At 33.4% G+C, this 19148-nt stretch overlaps 1 protein-coding gene across 6 annotated transcripts in view; it reads left to right on the forward strand.

The window, feature by feature from the left end:
- Positions 1–16777, forward strand: part of FXR1 (FMR1 autosomal homolog 1) — a 55339-nt gene extending 38562 nt beyond the window's left edge. For 2 of the 6 annotated variants that reach the window (XM_045850910.1, XM_045850913.1), the window contains exons 11-18: positions 3463–3549; positions 4878–4935; positions 5023–5085; positions 8599–8802; positions 10846–11046; positions 11737–11817; positions 15528–15619; positions 16351–16777. In XM_045850910.1, the coding sequence (XP_045706866.1) occupies positions 3463–3549; positions 4878–4935; positions 5023–5085; positions 8599–8802; positions 10846–11046; positions 11737–11817; positions 15528–15619; positions 16351–16521 (957 nt within the window). In that variant the 3' untranslated portion in view covers positions 16522–16777. Of the gene's footprint in view, positions 1–3462; positions 3550–4877; positions 5086–8598; positions 8803–10845; positions 11047–11736; positions 11818–15527; positions 15620–16350 lie in introns of all 6 variants that reach the window. The other 4 variants (XM_045850908.1, XM_045850911.1, XM_045850909.1 and 1 more) reach the window with 4 other exon arrangements.
- Positions 16778–19148: the final 2371 nt, after the last annotated feature.

Genomic DNA, 19148 nt, shown 5'->3' on the forward strand with positions numbered 1-19148 from the left:
CATTTTTCCCTAGCTCAATGAAATACATAGAGTAGGCACTTGATGTTTTAAATCACTTAATTAGGATTTTTTAAGATTAGAGTTTTTTATTGTAAAATATGTGTAAGATTTAGAATAACACAGAAGGGGGTGGGCCCAGAAAAACTGGAATTATCTTCTGGAGTGGGAGCCCTTTGTAGTACAGGCTTCCCCTGCTAGGTGAGTATTCTAGGAATCCATCTGTATCAGTGTCTAGCTAGCATTGTTGTGAGAGGCTGTGTTTGGCCTCAGTGAATGTTTTTCTAGACTCGTTCAACACGTTTGCCTATTTCATGATGGGTGATTTTATGAGCCCACCTTTCTACAGCATGCTGAGGGTTTGGCAGTTTTTGACCAAGAAGCGGTATGACCCATGTGCCCCATCCTCCCTCTGTTCACTGGATCTCACACTGAATTACTTTTTTTTTGTTTCCCTGGATGGCAAAAGTCCTCAAAGGGATACCTTTTGCAAATGTGGAAGGGGCAAAACAAAAAAAATGGCAGAAACAGTAAAAGGCATCAAAATCAGCAAGTTCAAAAACTGTTTTGAGCAGTGGAAAAAATGTCTTGATAAGTATATTCCATCAAAAGGAGAGTACTTTGAAGGTGACTGAAGTTTAAACATGTAAAAGTAAATATAGTTTTTTATAAATTCTGATTTGTTTGGCCCTTCCCTCATGTAGTGTGAAAAATAAATGTATTCTATATTCTTCCCATATCTCTCCTTTCTCCATCATGCCTTTTGATTTTTGTCAGTTGCCTTTTCATGTCTGTTTTGCTATTAAAAACATTGCAACAAACCTGCTTTCTTACTGGAGAGTAAATTCCTGGAAGTGGATTTGTTAGATCAAATATATGTGGTATTTAAATATTTAGATCTTGGTAAATTTTCCCACACATTTCCTCCACCAGAATACAAAATGTCTGCTTTCCACATATTGACCAATATTGAGTTTTATCAAATTTAATTTGTCCCATTCCACAAGATGTACATGTTATCTTTCCATATGCTTAGAAGACCTTTTTTGTATGGAGACCTTGTTTGTTCTTTGCGTATATATATTTTTTCCTACTGAGTTATGAGTGTTTTGCATTATAAGGAAGTTTGTCTTTTCGTTTTCTTTTTTTTTGTTTCGAAATAATTTTTTATTTTGGTTAATTTCTTTAGACTTATTCTTTATGACATGACTTGTAAATTTTGTGTCCTGCTTGGCAGGGTCTTTCCTACTCATAGATCATTCAGAATTCATATATGTTTTTTTTCTCTAGGCCTTTCTCCCTTCTGTCTGTCCATCCATAAACTTTTCACTCATTAGATTAGAGAACCTGATACAAACTGATACTTAAAAAGTACTTTAAGTCTTAAAGTTTTAGCACATTTAAATGCTGAATTCTAGTGCAAATCGGTATTTTTTTGTTGTATCGGGACCAAGGATCCAGCTTTATTTTTTCTGAGTGTCAATTGGTTGTCTCATTGTCATCTATATAGTAAATATAAGTTTTTAGCAAGTTTTAAAAATTAGGAATTTCACTGAAATAACTTACAAATGAATTAATATATTCAGTAATGTTCTTTAATTTTTTCTTATTATGGCTTTATAATAGCCATTAAATTATGTATATTTTTACTTCTCCTTTTCTTTGGCAGTAAACATTGGTGATGATATTTCCATTTTAGAGTCAAGGATTTTATTATTCTTGTTACAGATCATCTGTATAGAGTGACTTTCCCTTCTTTATGTACTTGGTAAAGTCCTATTTGTTTTTAACGTTCACTTTCAATAACAGCAATAATGTTCTTTATGGTTTTCCCTAAGTTTCCACATCTGAGGTGGCATAATTCACATTCTGTCATCAATAAAGGCTATCCAGTGGGATTATTACAAGAATGGTTAGTATCTTTTCTGAGACTGTGATGGCCTTTAGAGCAGGGACTTTATCCTTAACAGAAATTCTGGTGATTAACAAGTGAATGTTATTTGGAACTAGGTAACTGGGTATGTAATTGGCTGCCTAATTTTATGACTTTGGGTAGATTGTTTTCCTCACTTATAAAATTGGAACTTACAAAAATACAGAGATTTAGAATAATGTAGTCCCAGAAATATGGTTTGTGCTCAGAGTTTTTTAGATCTTTTTTTCCCCTTCCTCTGACTTTTATTTACTTTGCATCTTTTCTTATCTGCCTGTGAATTCCTGAGGACTGGGCCAAGACTGTCCTCACTTATAAGCCTAAGTTAGGTCCCCTTGTTTCATGTTTTCATAGTTGTAATTCTTGAAAGTTACTACAGCTTTCTGTAAGCTCCATGATAGCTGTGCTCTGTCCTGCATCCTTAACATCTGCCCTGGTATGTTTCTTTCTGCTAGTTTCTTACACAGATCAAAAGTTCTTAAGCTACACTTAGTTCCATAACTGTTAGGAACTGTTCTGTGAAATCAAGAAATTGAAGAGAGATGCTGAAACCATTTAGGTCCATTTATTCATTTAGGCTTTACTTGTTCTTCTTAGATGGTAGTAAGCTGGAGAGGGGGGTGTGTGTGAGTGTGTGTGTGTGTGTGTATATATATATATTTAACATTTTATTTATTTATTTTTAGAGAGGGGGAAGGGTGGGAGAAAGGGAAAGAAACATCAATGTATGGTTGCCTCTCATGTGTCCCCTACTGGAGACCTGGCCTGCATACCCAGGCATGTGCCCTGACTGGGAATTGAACTTGCGACCCTTTGCTTCACAGGCCCATGTTGAATTGACTGAGCCGCACCAGCCAGGGCTGGAGGTATATTTTTTAAAGAAAAAAAAAAAGCCATTAATTGGTTAGTCTGATTATTGTTCTTCCCACCTTTTTTTTTTTTTTTAACTCGTCTTTTGAAGGTCAGCAAAGTAAACCAGGTGGCTTAATCCTTTGACTTGCTTTAATACCTGTGACTAAAGTATATGCCCTTACCAGTAGTTCCTTTCTTTTGTGTAAATATTTATGTTCTGTAGGTGATACTTACGTTAATGGTTGAGAAGCATTCCCTCCAAAACATAGAAATTGGTTTTGTTATCTGAGCTCATATTATTATTATTACAAGGACACCCTGTCACTGCTGAAGTGCTACAATACATGCACTCTAAATTCATGCCAGCTAGAAGAAAAATTCTTCAGGAGTTGGTTTATATATGTAGAAAATTAGATTGAATTAAAAATTTAGCGTTTAAACTGATATTTAAAAAGTAATTTCTTAAATATTAAGCTGTAGTGCAAATATGATGTTACTGAAAATTTCAGTATTTCAAATTATATTTTGTTTTTTAGCAGTATATTTTGAAGTTGAAGTTAAGTAGATACAAATTGCTGTGTGTTTCAGAAAAGCTTTCTAAATTATATATTGGTATGTCAAATTTAGGCTAGAACTTCATTAAAATATTAAATGCTGAAGGACATTGTGTTTTCTTACAGGGGATGGTTCCATTTGTATTTGTTGGCACTAAAGAAAGCATTGGAAATGTGCAAGTGCTCTTAGAGTACCATATTGCTTATCTAAAGGTTGGTATGTTGCTCACATTTATGGCATTGTTGCTCCCAACATTAACCTTAAGTTTAAGTTTATTTAATATTTTTTTGTAGTAAATTTCAAATCTTAACATATTTTTAATTTAGGTTTAGATATGCCTTATTTTTCTATGAGAATTTAGAAATAAATGGTCCTTTGGCATAATAAATTGATTTGCCTTATGCACATTGTTTCTTTTTCCCTCTGAAGTTTTACATTTCTTTCCCTACTGTTTAAGAAAAGGTTACTCTTTTGTTCCTATGATTTGACTGTTGTCACTTATGTACCTTACCTACATTTTCTGTACTAGAACTATTTTGCTTTTACCTTGATGTTTTACATGCAAACAAGGCACAGACCAAGAGTGAAGATAGGCTTTCTTTGTAACTTTTGTTAACTGAATCAGATGCATTATCTTCATAGACATTATTGTTTTATAATTTTTAACCATTGTTTCTGATGTAGCCTGTTTGAGTTGATAAAGACCAAGCGTTCAGAAAAGAAATGCCCTGTAAATTACTAAAAGTTGGATTTGTCATTTTCTACTATTCTCTTTTACTCCTGCTGTTTTTCTTAGAGTATAGTAACTTCCTCAACTGCTGTGTAGTACATTTTCCTTTTAGTCACTCATCATTGCTGCTCAATCAGTATTTTGAAATCACCTCTGATAATCTCATTCCTTTCTTTTAATGATTTTGTAAGTCTCAATTCAGTCTGGCATTGTAAGCCCATGTTTTATCTTCCAGTATTCTACTAAGTATTCTGCTGACTTTTATAAATCTAAGAGCTTTGTTTAGACATCTTACCTTCATATCCTGTGATGACCTCAATTACTGAATGGCCAAGCCTACTAGTTTATGTAGATCACAACTCAGGTGTCATCATTTTGATAGGAAAGTAGGTTATTAATGGTACCTCTCATAGATGGTAACTGAACCTCATTGAACAGTTAACTCCTTCAAACCTAAATTTGGTAACATTGTGTACTTATTAGCTATTTAACAAATGGGGTTTTTAAACATTTGTCTGTTGAGCATCCTCTTGAAGGAGGAGAGGCCTTGTCTTTTTTTTTTTTTTTTTACATTGCGTGCCTCTAGCACTTAGCATGGTTGGCACAAACATGTGAATGCGTCAGTAAATGATTGGTGAATTGAGTCACCAAGTGATGATGCAGGTTTTTGTTTACTAGGAGCACAGTTAGGTGTACTTGACCAGGTGCCCAAGATCATAGCTTCTTCATTGGTAGGGAGTATAGCTCTAGCTTTTCTTTTTAAGAAAAAAAGTTACAAATAAGATTTACCCTTTATTGTTTTGATTACAGGAAGTAGAACAACTAAGGATGGAACGCCTACAGATTGATGAACAACTTCGACAGATTGGTATGGGTTTCAGACCTTCTTCCACCAGAGGGCCTGAAAAAGAGAAAGGATATGCCACTGATGAAAGTACCGTCTCTTCTGTACAAGGTTCTAGGTCTTATAGTGGAAGAGGCAGAGGTCGTCGGGGCCCTAATTACACCTCCGGTTATGGTAAAAAACAATTTTTTTTGTTATTCTTGTTTAGGTGCTCCCATACATTTTGTTTAATATTATTTAGTTAGTTCCTCACATTATCTTGACTTTGAGGCTAGTGGACAGTTCTGAAGTGTATGTCTCATTACCATTGATGACATATTTTACATTAATTACTAAAAGGTATGGAATGTTCAAGCAACTATGTAATGAAATGAAACCAACATGTTTTTGTTAAGTTGGTAGTTCATGATCATATTATAAATATTTAGAATAAACTCCATGTAAAAGTTGTTTTCCAACTATTTCCCTTGTAAAATTATATACATTTTCCAATAAAAATCTAGTGATTCTTTTATTCCTAGATAGTGGTAGGAATCATCTTTTGCTTATGCCTTGGGAAAAGTAAAAAGGAAAAATATGCTAACCACTGTGCCAAGATTGCATATAATAAATAAGTACTAGCTCTTAAAATATACTTCATGGCTCATTCAGCAGTTCTGAGTATTAATATCCCTGGAATTACTTGGTGAAATACAGCATTTCAGTAAAGTGAGCTTTAAAAATCAGAACCAAATTAACATTTTTCTAAAATATGTTTGGTTTGCTCTGAGGGTGGGTCCTAATCCATATAGCAGGGGGCCAGTGCTGGGGATGGTCAGTAATTCTCTAATCCTAAATTCTCACTTACTCTTCTTCAGCTTTGGAGTTTTCCATTTTTCTACATTTGGACTTGGAACTTAGCAGTGACCTGGTTTTTTTCCTCCCTCATTCTCTTTCCTTTGTCTTCCCTTCTCTTTTCTATACTCCCCTCTGCTCATTTTACCTGCTTTGGAAAAAAAATATTTCATAGCCAAATTTTATATCATGTTTGACTGAAGTATCATTTAATGTTGCCAATTATGTTAATTTAGTATTGTTTTTTATTTGTTTTAGAGTTTGAAGGTTAATTTTCCCTGCCTTTCATAGCCTGGTTTCTTGGTGTTTTTTTATTTTTAAAGTTAATGCTGTATTAAAACCTGAAAAGCAAATTCCAGCAAAGTACAGTTGTTTATTAGCATGTAAAGGGCTGAGAATTGTGAACTGATATTAAGGTTCTGAAAATGCATTTAATACACAAGAAAACTGGTAATTAAATACAAATTAAGTGTATACTGAATGATTTTAGAGGTACAAATTAATACAAATAAGTCTGTGGAAAGTAAAGTTAGATTATTGATAAGAAATCACTTTTTGGTAAAAATGCTTTTGTTGAGAGTAGATGATAAATTTATATGAGAGTGGTAGAGGAATAGCATCAGGACTGAAGAAAGATACTCAGATTCTTCAGTAGATGGCACTCTTACCTTTGAATCTTTCCAGACTAGTAACATTGTATTTCTTGAAATAGCCATGGAACTTAAATGGGCTGGAGAGAAATAAAATCATTTGAATTTGAGTCTAGATTTTCTTGTCCACTTAATATCAGAAGGATTTTTAAGGAGATTAATACATACAAGCTTTTAGAAACATTTTCTCAGTATAACATCTGAAGTTGGTATATGTCTTATAATGGATAATGTCTTACAACTTTAATTGCCAACATTTCTTTTTAATGGTACACAAAATATATCTTTGAATGGATGGATGACATGTGGATTTGATAAATGTAGTACTTCAGCTATTAAGTTCAGCATGTGTGATCATTGAAAAGGATCTGAACCATTCTCATAGGTGATTTTAGAAGTTTTAGAAAGGGGAAAATCTGTTTTAAAATTCTGTTAAAAGCAAGTCTTTTTTGTTGTTGGAGTCATTAAAATTGAATCAGTTTTGTGAATTATTTTAAAGCTTTTAAAATAAATTTGTAAATAAATTCTGAAGTTCTTAGATATCCCAAAGATTTTCTTCACTACTCATGAATGGTAAATTGCACTTACTCCAAACAACTATCAGTTAATAAAGGTCTTTTTTTGTATTGGAAAAATAAGTGTTTGGGAGACTCTTAGTTTATCGTGAGAGTCTTATTCTTAACAAAGATTTGAATATGTATAACAGAAACCTGTTATGTTCTTTCTAACATATACTTCCAGTTAATTTTCATCCATTTTTATATAGTTGATAATTTACACCCATATTTAATGGTTTGTGGGGGGAAATGGAGCATTGAAGAGTTATTTTAAAGGAGAAAGGAAGTTGGTAGGCTCTTTAATTTTGTTAAACTTGACATTTTATTTCTTGCACATTAGTACGTACTTCTAACTTTCACATCTGAAGAGTTGTGTTTTGCTTTTATCATCAAATGACAGTTGCATTTAAATGTAGGGAACTTACAGTTTATCATGGAATCACTCTTATTTAGCAAAGGAACTTTAAAATCATGCAGCACATTTACTCAAAAAATGGCTGTGTTCATTGGTACGTGTCTGGGAGTGTTTTAGAGGTATGAGAAAGAGTTCTAACCTTTAAATTTATCATAGACCAAGTCAGAAGTAGATCCAAAAGGATAAAAATAACATGTGGCAACACTGCATGATATGTATACATTACTTCTAAGGGAGTGAGAGAAGTGGGGAGAGGTCTGTTTCCATTTAAATTTGTCTGAACCCAGAAATTAACCTGGGCTTTGAAAGTGATATGCTTGGATGTATAATAAAAGGAAAGGGAGATCATCAATTCCCAGAACTACCAAACCATATAAGTGGAAATTAGTATGAGAGTGATTGGGTCACATATCTGGTATAATGGTGATGATATTGTAGGCTTCTATAGAACATTTCCAGTGTTTATATTTTTAACGGGTCACTTAAAATAGGTCATTTGAAAGTTTGAAATGGTCTGTAAGCTTTTAAAAATCAGGCTGAATTTATGTCTCACTGAAAATGGCTTTAATTCTCATCAGTTTGAAGTCTTTTCTCAGAATAACCTTTTAGAATTTGTTCAGTAATTACAAATACTGTATTTCTAATTTAAGATACTTGCTCACAAAACATAGTTATTTTATGTATAACCACTAAAAATATACTTCTAGTTTATAAGAGATCATCAATTATCAGAAACATCATGATATCAGATGTTAAAATGAAACAGAATGTGCCTCCTAGAATCAGTGAAATGATAAAATACACTATGTAATTTATTCTAAATATGGCTAAATTTGCTTTTACATGTTGGATAGTGGTTATATTTGTTATACTAATTTGATATTAAACCTAAAAATGAGCAAAAAAATTTTTTTAGTATTTTCCCATTAAGTACATTTTTATATTGTATATGTAACATTTTATATGTTTTCTATAACATTCTATTCTATTGACTGTGTTTCTATGTGTACGCAGTTCAGGTTTTAACTATCTGAATTAGATTTTACATTACTAGCATAATAACATTTCATTACTTTTTAGTTAAATTTCAAAGTCAGTGTTTTTATTTTACTTTTTTGTAGCAGACAATTAGTAGGGTTATTTAAACAATCATTTGCAGGAAATAATTTTTAAATTTTTCACTTTTTTTTTATTCCTATAAAAATTGGGTTATGTTCTGTTCTTTCCCAAGGTACAAACTCTGAGCTGTCTAACCCCTCTGAAACAGAATCTGAGCGGAAAGATGAGCTGAGTGATTGGTCATTGGCAGGAGAAGATGATCGAGAGAGCCGGCATCAGCGTGACAGTAGGAGACGCCCGGGAGGAAGAGGCAGAAGTGTTTCAGGGGGTCGAGGTCGTGGTGGACCGCGTGGCGGCAAATCCTCCATCAGTTCTGGTAGTCTTTTATATACTATGTCAGCATCCTTTCTTTGTAAACGTCCTAACTTTATACAAGTTAGTTCATTTCCCAGGGCAGCCCAGTTTTGGAAGTTTCTCTTGCCACTCGCTGTTTGAGGAAAATAGTAGAACATACAGCAATATGAGGAAAAGCTCTGTGGAGTGTATTATCAGCTAGAATATTTGGGTCAGAAACTTCAGTGGCTTGTTCTCTTTCTAGTGGTTACATGTTTATCCCTTCAATTTTGGGGGAGGGGGACTTACAAAATTAGAATTTTTTTTTTTTTACCCTCTAGAGTTTTTGAGTGTTCTGTATTTGTTGGCCAGACAGACACAGAGAATTCTTACACTCAACGACACCTAAATATTACCTTTTATGCTTAATATTGAAAAGTAACTGAAAAAACATTCTTTGCTACACTATGTACTACTTGGAAACCTGGAAAAATTGTGAAATCAATTTAATTTTTTTAAGTTGTTTGAGGAATTGAGTTGTAAAGATAAGTGTTTAGAAGACTGAGATTTGGGGTGTACAAGCACTTTTTACTTATGTTTTCTTTGAAAATTTTAAATGCTATAACTTAAGTGGAGTTGTAGGGTTGGCAAAATGTTCTTCCTTAGTATATTGGGCTGGGGGAAGAATTGTCAGGGATAACCATAACATTGTTTATAAAACTTGAAGAAAACCACTCTTAGTGTTATACTATGACTTATGAAAGTTTATATAGTATTTTATATAATTAAATATATACCAAGCATGCTTACAAATTAGAAAAAAACTGGAACAAATCCCAAAATTTAGGGAATTTTAGAAGGCACTCTCTAGTTCCAGTGAAATCTTTGCTCCCTAAAGTTTAGTTTATAGGTATTTGAGATGCTGTATTTTTCAGAACATAAGATGCACCTAGAATTTAGAGGAGGAAAATAGGGGAAAAATTTTGAAGCAAAAAATGTGGTAAAATATTTAATAACATAAGTAGCATACTTATTTCACCAATGTAAATGTAAACAGAACTCAGCAGCATTAACAATTATTCCTGCCAAATTGGGGGTGGGGGGGTGCATCTTATAGTCTGAAAAATACGGTAAGTAGTTTTTCTGTTTTGGTATATGGTTCACTATTACCAAGGCTTATAAAATTTTGGTATGCTGACTTACAGAATAAATGTACTTTACTTAGTGTTTTTGATTAATGGATGAACTTAGTGTCTTTTGCAAAGATGCTAGCTTGCTAGCTGTTACCAAAGGAAACTTAGGAAAAGTCGTGATTAGGTGATTTCTTCTATAATTTGATTGGTGGAGGCAATAAATGCAAATAGGTAAGATGGGTATTTTTTTCTTACAAATTATATCTTAAAACTTTTCCTTTTCTACCCTCACCCCCCACCTTACCCCACCTTTCACTCTGTTTCTGGAGATGGGAGTAGTAGTCCACATTCATTTCCACATTTTGCTATCACGGGTTAGAATTTCAGCTTTTTTTAGTTTGCTTTTTTTATGTGTGTATGACTTGTTTGGATTGCTTCAGTTTGTAGTAACATTTCTGGTAAGTTGTGGAATGCAGGTGTTGAGTGTAATTTGGGAATAGTTCATTAATATTAGCAGAAAGAAGCAACAGTCACCCTCAACTCAGTAAGGAGGACAAAAATCTCTTTCTTAGAATTCATATTAGCTTAATGTTTTTTTCTCTTTATTTTTATTTTTCTATCCTGGGCAGGATTAGCTAAGATAGGAATATCAGAAATAGCATGTGATAATACACTATTTTGTAACATTTTCAAAACAAGTCAGAGGGAAACGGTAGGAAGTTGAGGTGTTTGCTCATCTTCTGCTTTAATTTTTCATTGCCATTTAAAGTTTTTTCATATTTGTTATTTTCCAGGTAAAAATAGTGATACAGAAAACATGAAGACAGTATTTTTTATTGGGGGGAAATTGAAGTTTCTTTATCATTAATTAATGTAGCTCAGTATAGATCAAAACATTCCTAATAACTGCAGCTCTCTTAAATGAATATTTCTTGCCTCTGACATGCATATAGTGCTCAAAGATCCAGACAGCAATCCATACAGCTTACTTGATAATACAGAATCAGATCAGACTGCAGACACTGATGCCAGCGAATCTCATCACAGTACTAACCGTCGTAGGCGGTCTCGTAGACGAAGGACTGATGAAGATGCTGTTCTGATGGATGGAATGACTGAATCTGATACAGCTTCAGTTAATGAAAATGGGCTAGGTATGTAAGCACTTGGGGAAAAGATATATATTGTATGATACTGTTAATGTATGATGCTTTTTTTAAAAAAAACATACAATTTGAAAATTGGATTTTTTAGTACTTGCTTTAAGCAGCTTTGTGTCTATCTTAAATGTCTAGTTCTCAGATTTGTATAGCCAGATTATTTGAAACTGAGAGGGTTTATTGAAGTGCCCTTAGATGCTATTAAATAACATAAATATACAGAATGTGAGGCACTTTTAATACTTCTATTGTTCCTAAACCAAAATTGGGCTTTCACCTTACCTCCTAAAAATTTATTATAAATGACACTAGTGAAAGTTTGTATATTGAGTAGGCATAAATTTCCAAAGGGCTACAATGTAATTTACTTTGGTACAAACTAGAGTGTATTGGAGAGGAAAACTTTATTCCTGAATGATGGCAGTTTTAAATGAAATTAAGTCTTAGGTTTGTAAGACTTACAACCCTCTTCATTTCCAGATGATAATTCCATTTTGTAAATCTTTTTGGAATGCTTAAAACTACAGAAATATTTTTCCTGTCAGTAACTTAATGTTGTTTTGTCTTCCCTATTTACCTGAAAGGTTCTCTTTCTTCTTCCTTAAATCTTTGAAGGAACAAAGTTTTTTTTTTGTTTTGTTTCATTTTTGTCAGAATAGTTCATGGTAAATTTTGCAATTACAGATGATAGTGAAAAAAAACCCCAGCGACGCAATCGTAGCCGCAGGCGTCGTTTCAGGGGTCAGGCAGAAGATAGACAGCCAGGTAACTTGAGTGGACCTGCTGACAACACCAGGTCATAAGCATGAAAAAACATGTCATGTGTCTGCTTTCTAAATATATACTTGTACACATGTGTGCATATACATTCAAAATGTGCATTGCATAAATTGTTTACTCAACTAATAAGACTACTACTCTAAAGAAAATGCATTCTTCCTTGACACCATAAATGTTTAGTAACCTGTCTAATTGAACTAATGTTATGTCTCAATTATTACATGAAAATACTGTTGAGAAGACTATTATTTTGTCCATTTGGCAGATTCTTCACACTTGAGTTGGGCTGCCATCCCAGGGACTGTATTGTAGATTATGATTGAGGTTGATTGGCAAAACTGGGCAGCTTTTGCATGGTGCCTGCTTACTCTGTCTGCATTCAGCACCTCATTTTTGTGGCAATTGTAGTAATAGCCCACAGTTCTTATTAAAAAAATACAAATAAGAAAAATACTTGAGTGTCTTTTTCCTAATAAGAGGAATGCATGTTATGTTTCTGTTTATTGTAGTGTGATGCTTTTTCCCTACACCTACTAACTATTCAAATTAATAGTACTTACTTAGCTTTAGAATGTTAATTTTTAAGTAGTCATATTTTTAGTAACTTTAAAGAAACCTGTTTGCTGTGTCTACATTATTTTGAACAAATTCCATTTCTTGTGTACAGAGAATCACATGTATATTCACAGTGAAGAAATTGTGTGCACCAGAAATAAACCCCTTTAAAACTAATCAATTTTTGCATTCTTTCCAGAGCAAGTTCTTTTATGTGTTTTCCCCAAATAAAGAATGTAAATTCCAGTATCTTTAGTATTTCAAGTTTAGTGGTTCTAGAGACATGGGAAAACCAGTTACAGATATTAGTTCCCATTCTTGAAAAAAATTCCATATTTTAAAGATACAAATTTAGAAGGAAATAAATATTGTGAAGAATAGAAAGTTTCCATACAATATTTATCGTCCCCCCCCCCATTCTTTTCCCTCTGTCTTTAGTGCTAGAAATATATTTTTTGATCAAGAGATTATATTTTGTTTTTTGAAGCTGGCATAGCAGTGAAATACAGTACCTGGCCATATTTTATAAATAAAAAATTCAAGCTATCAGTATATATACTTAAATAGGACAAATTACAGTGTAATTTATTAACTAGATGGGTGTTGGTTATTACTAAGTCAGTGGACATAAAAAGAATAATATAGCTTGTTCAGGAAGAAGCATAAGTTTCTGCATGGTAGTAACTGAAACTTGAGTGATTTGGAATTTTCAGTAACTTGTGTTCCATATTGAATTTATTCCTATTTTACTCTCTTTGGAAAAACTCCTTTTCATGTTTAGAACTCCTTGCCTTCCCTAGCCTGCTCTCCTTCCCCCCCCAAAAAAAAACAAAAAACAAAACTGAACCTATACCCCAAGATAAGATAGGTAGAACAAGCACAGCATTTTCTCATTGCCCTTGGCTGGCAGCATACTGTTCTTAGGAAGGCAGCCTCCTAAAAAATGATCAACATTCTCTTAAGGATACAGTTATTTAGTTTGTTTTCATTTGCTTAAGATTTCTTGTTGTCTTTAATGAAATTAAATAGTGAGTATTCTTTACTTAGAATGTGACAATATACTTGTCCAGCTGACTAACTTGGACCCCTTAGAGGAAGGGTATCAAACTCATTTTCACCAGGGACCACATCAGCCCTCGCGGTTGCCTTCAAAGGGCCAAATTTTTTTTTAAGATTGTATAAATGTAACTACTCCTTAACTGTTAAGGAGTTGAAATTACATTCGGCCCTTTGAAGGCAACCAGGAGGCTGATGTGACCCCTGGTGAAAATGAGTCTGACACTCCTGCCTTAGAGGAAATTCTAGAGTTCATGTTATGTTGCACAAGTTGCCTGTATTTTTGTAGATACTATAATTATTTTTAATTTGTATTCAACTTGTAAGTAACTTACAAAGACTGGCTATAAATAGGTTTTTTTGTTTTGTTTTTTATCAGCTGATGTTTTGGTTTTACCTCCCTTGGGGGAAGGTGAGAAGCACTAGTAAATTTTTACTTTTCCAGCTAAGTGCCTCTTAACTTAATTGATAAACTATATTAAAGTATATTATTTTATATCTGTACATAGTGGATGAAGGATTATAAGAATTGTCAGGGTTTCCAAGTAGAAGAATTCTTCCAGGTATCACCAAGGGCTAAATGATGGAAACCGAATGGATTTGTTAAGGTGCTCCCCAAACTAGTCATTCTTAGAATGGTTTTACCACCATGTATGTAGACATAAAAGTGAAGGGGATTTGATGGTTTCCTCCTCTCCCATTTTGGAAACCATTATTAAATGGATTTATAATAAATTAACAGTGAATTTAAATGATTTTAAAAGCTCCAAAATGAGCACACTGAGTTCCTCATAATTTGAAAGAAAAGAGGCAGTTGTAGGACAGAAACATCTTTCATGGTGTTTCTAATAAATGATAGGTATTAGTTCTGAGTTGTTTACTCAAGATTTTAAAAATGCATTTAATAGTTATAGACAGTTCTCAGGGCTTATAACATTTATATTATATCAGAAAGCTTTATTTTCATAGAATTTGAACTTGATGGACCAATTCTCCCTGTACCTAGTGACTTTAATTTGAAATTTACTTGAATTTCCATTCTTTAATATAATTAACCTGCTCCCATAATTTAAAATATACTGTATTTCACATACAGATTTTTCTTCACCAGTTTCTCATAGTTAATTCTTTCAAAGAAAGAGGATGATTATTTTGATATTTCTTCAAATAAGTGAATTCTAGGTTGCAAGTCCTCGGGAGAGAAAGGATTGAGGTATAAAGTGGAGCCAGTCCAGAGTACCTGTAGACAAGAGGTCAATTGTGGCACTGGGTTGGCAGTAGGATGTTAGTTTGGGTTAATCTATTTGCTATTATCACTACTGCTATGTACCCACTTACTTGCAAACACACATGCACCTCAGTCAGTCCCTTAAAAGATTAGAAGATTGGTAAAGTGGGGAGGAAGTGGTTAGGAAATTCATGGTGCCCGTTTCTTTCGTGATAATCAGTGTCCACATTTTTAGGCCGATTTTCTGTCATCTTTAGTTTGCTTGTAGTTTTTTATTGATGATCACTCCAGACTGGTAGCTAGTGTGGATTGTTTAAAAGGAACCATAAAATACCACACTTGGATTTCTTACAAGTGTGATTTTTTAAAATAATAAAATAACAGAACAACTAATATTTGGTAACTTTTTATATCTTTGATAAATTTTCAGATTGAAGTAGATTACACCATGATTTACATCAGATTTGCCCCATTTCACCTCCACCCCCTCCCACCCCCCACGTCACTGATAATTGCATGGGCTTAGAATGCTGCATTTTCTATGCTTGGTTGTGGATGTCTGTATCAAACTTAACACCACAGCCGCAGACTCACCCAGAAGGAAATGGCTGGATTCCTTTGAAAGAGGACTTCGTTCTAGTCTTCCTCAGTCTCCAGCTTAAAATTTTCTATTATCATTTAATGACAGGCACATTTTTCAAGCTTTGCTTTTGGTTGGAGGTGGTACCCAGCTTAAGAAAATTTTGAAATTGGGTAACCCACCATTAGTTTATTTTAAAAGTAAAATTACTCTATCCATAAATAAACTTTAGAAATAGTTTTTCAACACCTGTAATTTTTTTCTCATCTTCAACAGTCACAGTTGCAGATTATATTTCTAGAGCTGAGTCTCAGAGCAGACAAAGAAACCTCCCAAGGGAAACTTTGGCTAAAAACAAGAAAGAAATGGTAAGGAGAATTTAACCTGTAGGTTTTGTTATTTTTTTATTTTTATTTTTTGGTATGGTTTACCTTTATTTTTACTTAACTTTCTGTATGATCACTTGTTTCCCCAAATAGATGAATAATATTTTAAAGACTGCTCTTGAGTTTGTTGTTGGCCCCATGAAACTGAAGATAGATAGCATGCATGCTTGAGCCTGAAATACTTTTTCCGTTAGAACTCCAAATAGCATTTGTAAAGTTCATTCAGCCTGCCCAAAGACACTGGGCATAGAGACTGTTGCTTAATTTGGGGAGCAATAGGCTATATACCTCTTCTCAGTGACGGATGTAGATCTTTGATCCTGTTAAATGTTTTAAAGGATTTGCTATGTAAATGTTTTTTTAAAAGGTGAGTAAAGTAGGTGATTATTTGCTTTACTTAGGGTATTGTTTATATCTTTACATGGTAAGCTTTCCACTGCTTAAAATAAAATTAGGTACAAGTTTTCAGTAAACAAGTGCATATTCTTCCTGTGTTTTAGGCACTGCTAGGTACTAGAAACAAAGAGTTGAAACACCCAGAGAGGTGGAATACATTGGTATTTGTTTTGACCTTTAAGAACATTTGAATTTTGACCCATTGTATGTAAAGTTAAAACTATGTATTTAGGTAATTAATGTTTATGTAGCTATTTTCCTCCTCAGCTATAGATTTCATTTATAAAGAAGTTGAAAAAGTTGTCTCCCTTTGGCAGGCAAAAGATGTGATTGAAGAGCATGGTCCTTCAGAAAAGGCAATAAATGGCCCAACTAGTGCTTCTGGCGATGAAATTTCTAAGCTACAGCGTACTCCAGGAGAAGAAAAGATTAATACCTTAAAAGAAGAAAACACTCAAGAAGCAGCAGTCCTGAATGGTGTTTCATAAACTGAAGAAGTTCCTAGTTTACAGTTCTTTTACATTACATTTTACAATAGTGCTTGTACAAGCTTGCCAAAGATAGAATATGGATCGCCAGTCTTTACATCGCACTTTCAGTTCCTCCATTTGGAATTCAGAAAGGGGAGGGATCCTGAAGAAATCATATGTTAAACATACTTTGACACCTACTGTGTTATAAAATATATCATCAGATGTGCCTTGAGAATAGTATATGTAACATTAAAAAAAGTTGCTGGCTATAGGAAATGTTATTTTGTTTTCAAAATATGGCAGAGAATGGGGGGAGGTGGGTGGGGTGGGATCCCTAACGTAATATTCTTTATGAAAGCATTAGCTGCTTTTGTTACATTTTTAATAATATGCAACCACTTCTCCACCTGAGGAAAACTAGAGTGAAATGCAGTCTAAAATATTTTGCACTGAATTGTAATTTCTTCATTAGTTTAGTCTGGAAACTGGTCTGTTTTAATGTTTTTAAAATGCTGTATGTAGAGGAAAATCTGCAGACCACTGGAATACATTTGTTAAACTCTCATCTGCAGGGACACTGGGTGATATTGGCAGTGACTGTTCTATATTGAGGCTTTGTTTGGTTTATTTATTAAAGTGTACAGTATTTAAAAATCAAACATAGCTTTAGTTAAAACACTAAGCTGAATTAGTCGTGTCCATTCAGACATAACCTGAACTACTGAAAAAGATCAATTTCCAGAAGGTTTATTCTGTATTAAACTACATGTTAGTCTTCAGTAGAGTATCTTTTCCTTTTCTTACTTTTTTTTCTTTTTTCTTTTTTTTTCCCCCCCCTTTTTTTGATTTTGGTTGTTTGATGTGCAATATGTTTTTGTATGCAGGTAGTAAATAAACTTTGATCTTCCATTTGCTGATTTTTAACTTTCTACTTTTTATACCCACTGTTGCAAAGTAGTTGGAGCTACTTCTAGGCCTAGAATAGTATCCCAATTGCTTTTTTAAAAGCATTTATATTTGCTGATAAATAGTATCAAACTATTAGTTGGTCAGTTAATTATTTTGTAATGAACCCTCTGAAACCTTAGCACTTAAAATTTAGTCTGTTAGAATAGCTTGGGGCATTAATCATATACTCACTATTAAGAAGTCTCCATAGCAAAAATCCACTCAAGGTCAACTTTGGAAGGCAGTGGGGTACAATCTAGAATTTTACTTTTGCCTTTGATTCTTTATTAAAAACTATTTTTATAAAGTATGAGCAATTTTGAAATATGGAAATTGATTCTCAAAATAATTTTGAAGGTTCTTATGCTAATGATTGTATTTTTTGTGTATATATTTTACTCAGATGGCTTAATTTTAGGAAGATAAAGATTTTCACACCAGGTGTGTTATAAAAAGTGCAATACAGTAATTTATGCAGCTAAGAGTGAGGTCATATAAAATAATTGTGGATTTATGGGTGAGTTTAGCTCCACAATATCATATAGATCAAGAAAACCCTTTTTGTCATTTGGTGTCTTAATATGTTTTATGTGCATAATTTGTGTTAATTTTTTATGTGCATAAAAATGGTAAGTGGTTTTAGTTAATTGGTAATGCTTGAAAGAGAATTCAGGCTAGAAATGTAATACTTGCCAGGTCAGGGTACATAATCCTAGCCTCAAATTTATTGTTGAGGTTAAGATGTGATGTTATTAAATGCTTTTTTTTTATATAAACCCTATTAACAGAATTTTTAAGGAAGATATGTTGTGAACAGTTAGTTCTTGCACATTGAATAGAAAATGTGAAGTGATTTCATATCCTGGTTTTTAAAAATTGGTACCCACAAATGTATTTTTATCCATCAAGGTTAAAAACAAGTAAAATTGTTGGCCTTTTTAGTTCTGTTCAATAATAGGTTTGCAGTTAACTATGATTATGACTGTTCACTGATCCCCAAATTGGTAAATGTGGTATAAGGAAAAAGATTTTTCATTTTCTTCCTTGTAGAACAGATTCACTAAAATCTTCTCCCGTAAAGATTGTTTTCAGTGGGAAAGAGACAAGGTTACCTTAAAAAGTGGGTATAGCCCAAGCAGTTCTTCAGACTAGAATAGTAAATGCATTTTAGGAAATAAGTATTAGATTTCATTACTTACAAATGACTAAACCCAATGTTTTTTTCCTTTAGAAATATGTGTATTGAAGAATTGTGATAGGCTTCTTTGTGGCTAAGTAGTACATGCTTAGATTTAGAAGTAAAAAAGCACTCCTCAAAGATAACCATTGTTAGTTCAGTTGGCTTTCCAAACTTATTTTGAGAGGGGCACATCTTACTTTGGTTACTACACTAATTAGATGTTGGTTGCTATAGGGGAATATGCCTATGCACATTAAACACATACTCAGGCGGAAAGGTCTATCCTAAAGGTCTTATGCAGCTCACCTATTGTGTCAGCACACATGAAATCTGAACTAAATCATGAAGTAGAGCTGAGATTATGTGGAAGCAAAATGATCTTTTCCTGAAACCTTGGAAAGGCTAGGATTCTTGGGTTTGGCATCACCTTTTTTAAGCCTTCAATGGGACTAAAACTGTGCAAAATGGTGTGATCTGTCTTGTCAGGTCACTCACCATTGGTAAACGTATAGTG

The sequence above is a fragment of the Phyllostomus hastatus genome, unplaced genomic scaffold, assembly GCF_019186645.2.
Source record: "Phyllostomus hastatus isolate PE091 unplaced genomic scaffold, TTU_PhHast_1.1 phas_contig_86, whole genome shotgun sequence".
Lineage (NCBI taxonomy): Eukaryota > Metazoa > Chordata > Mammalia > Chiroptera > Phyllostomidae > Phyllostomus > Phyllostomus hastatus.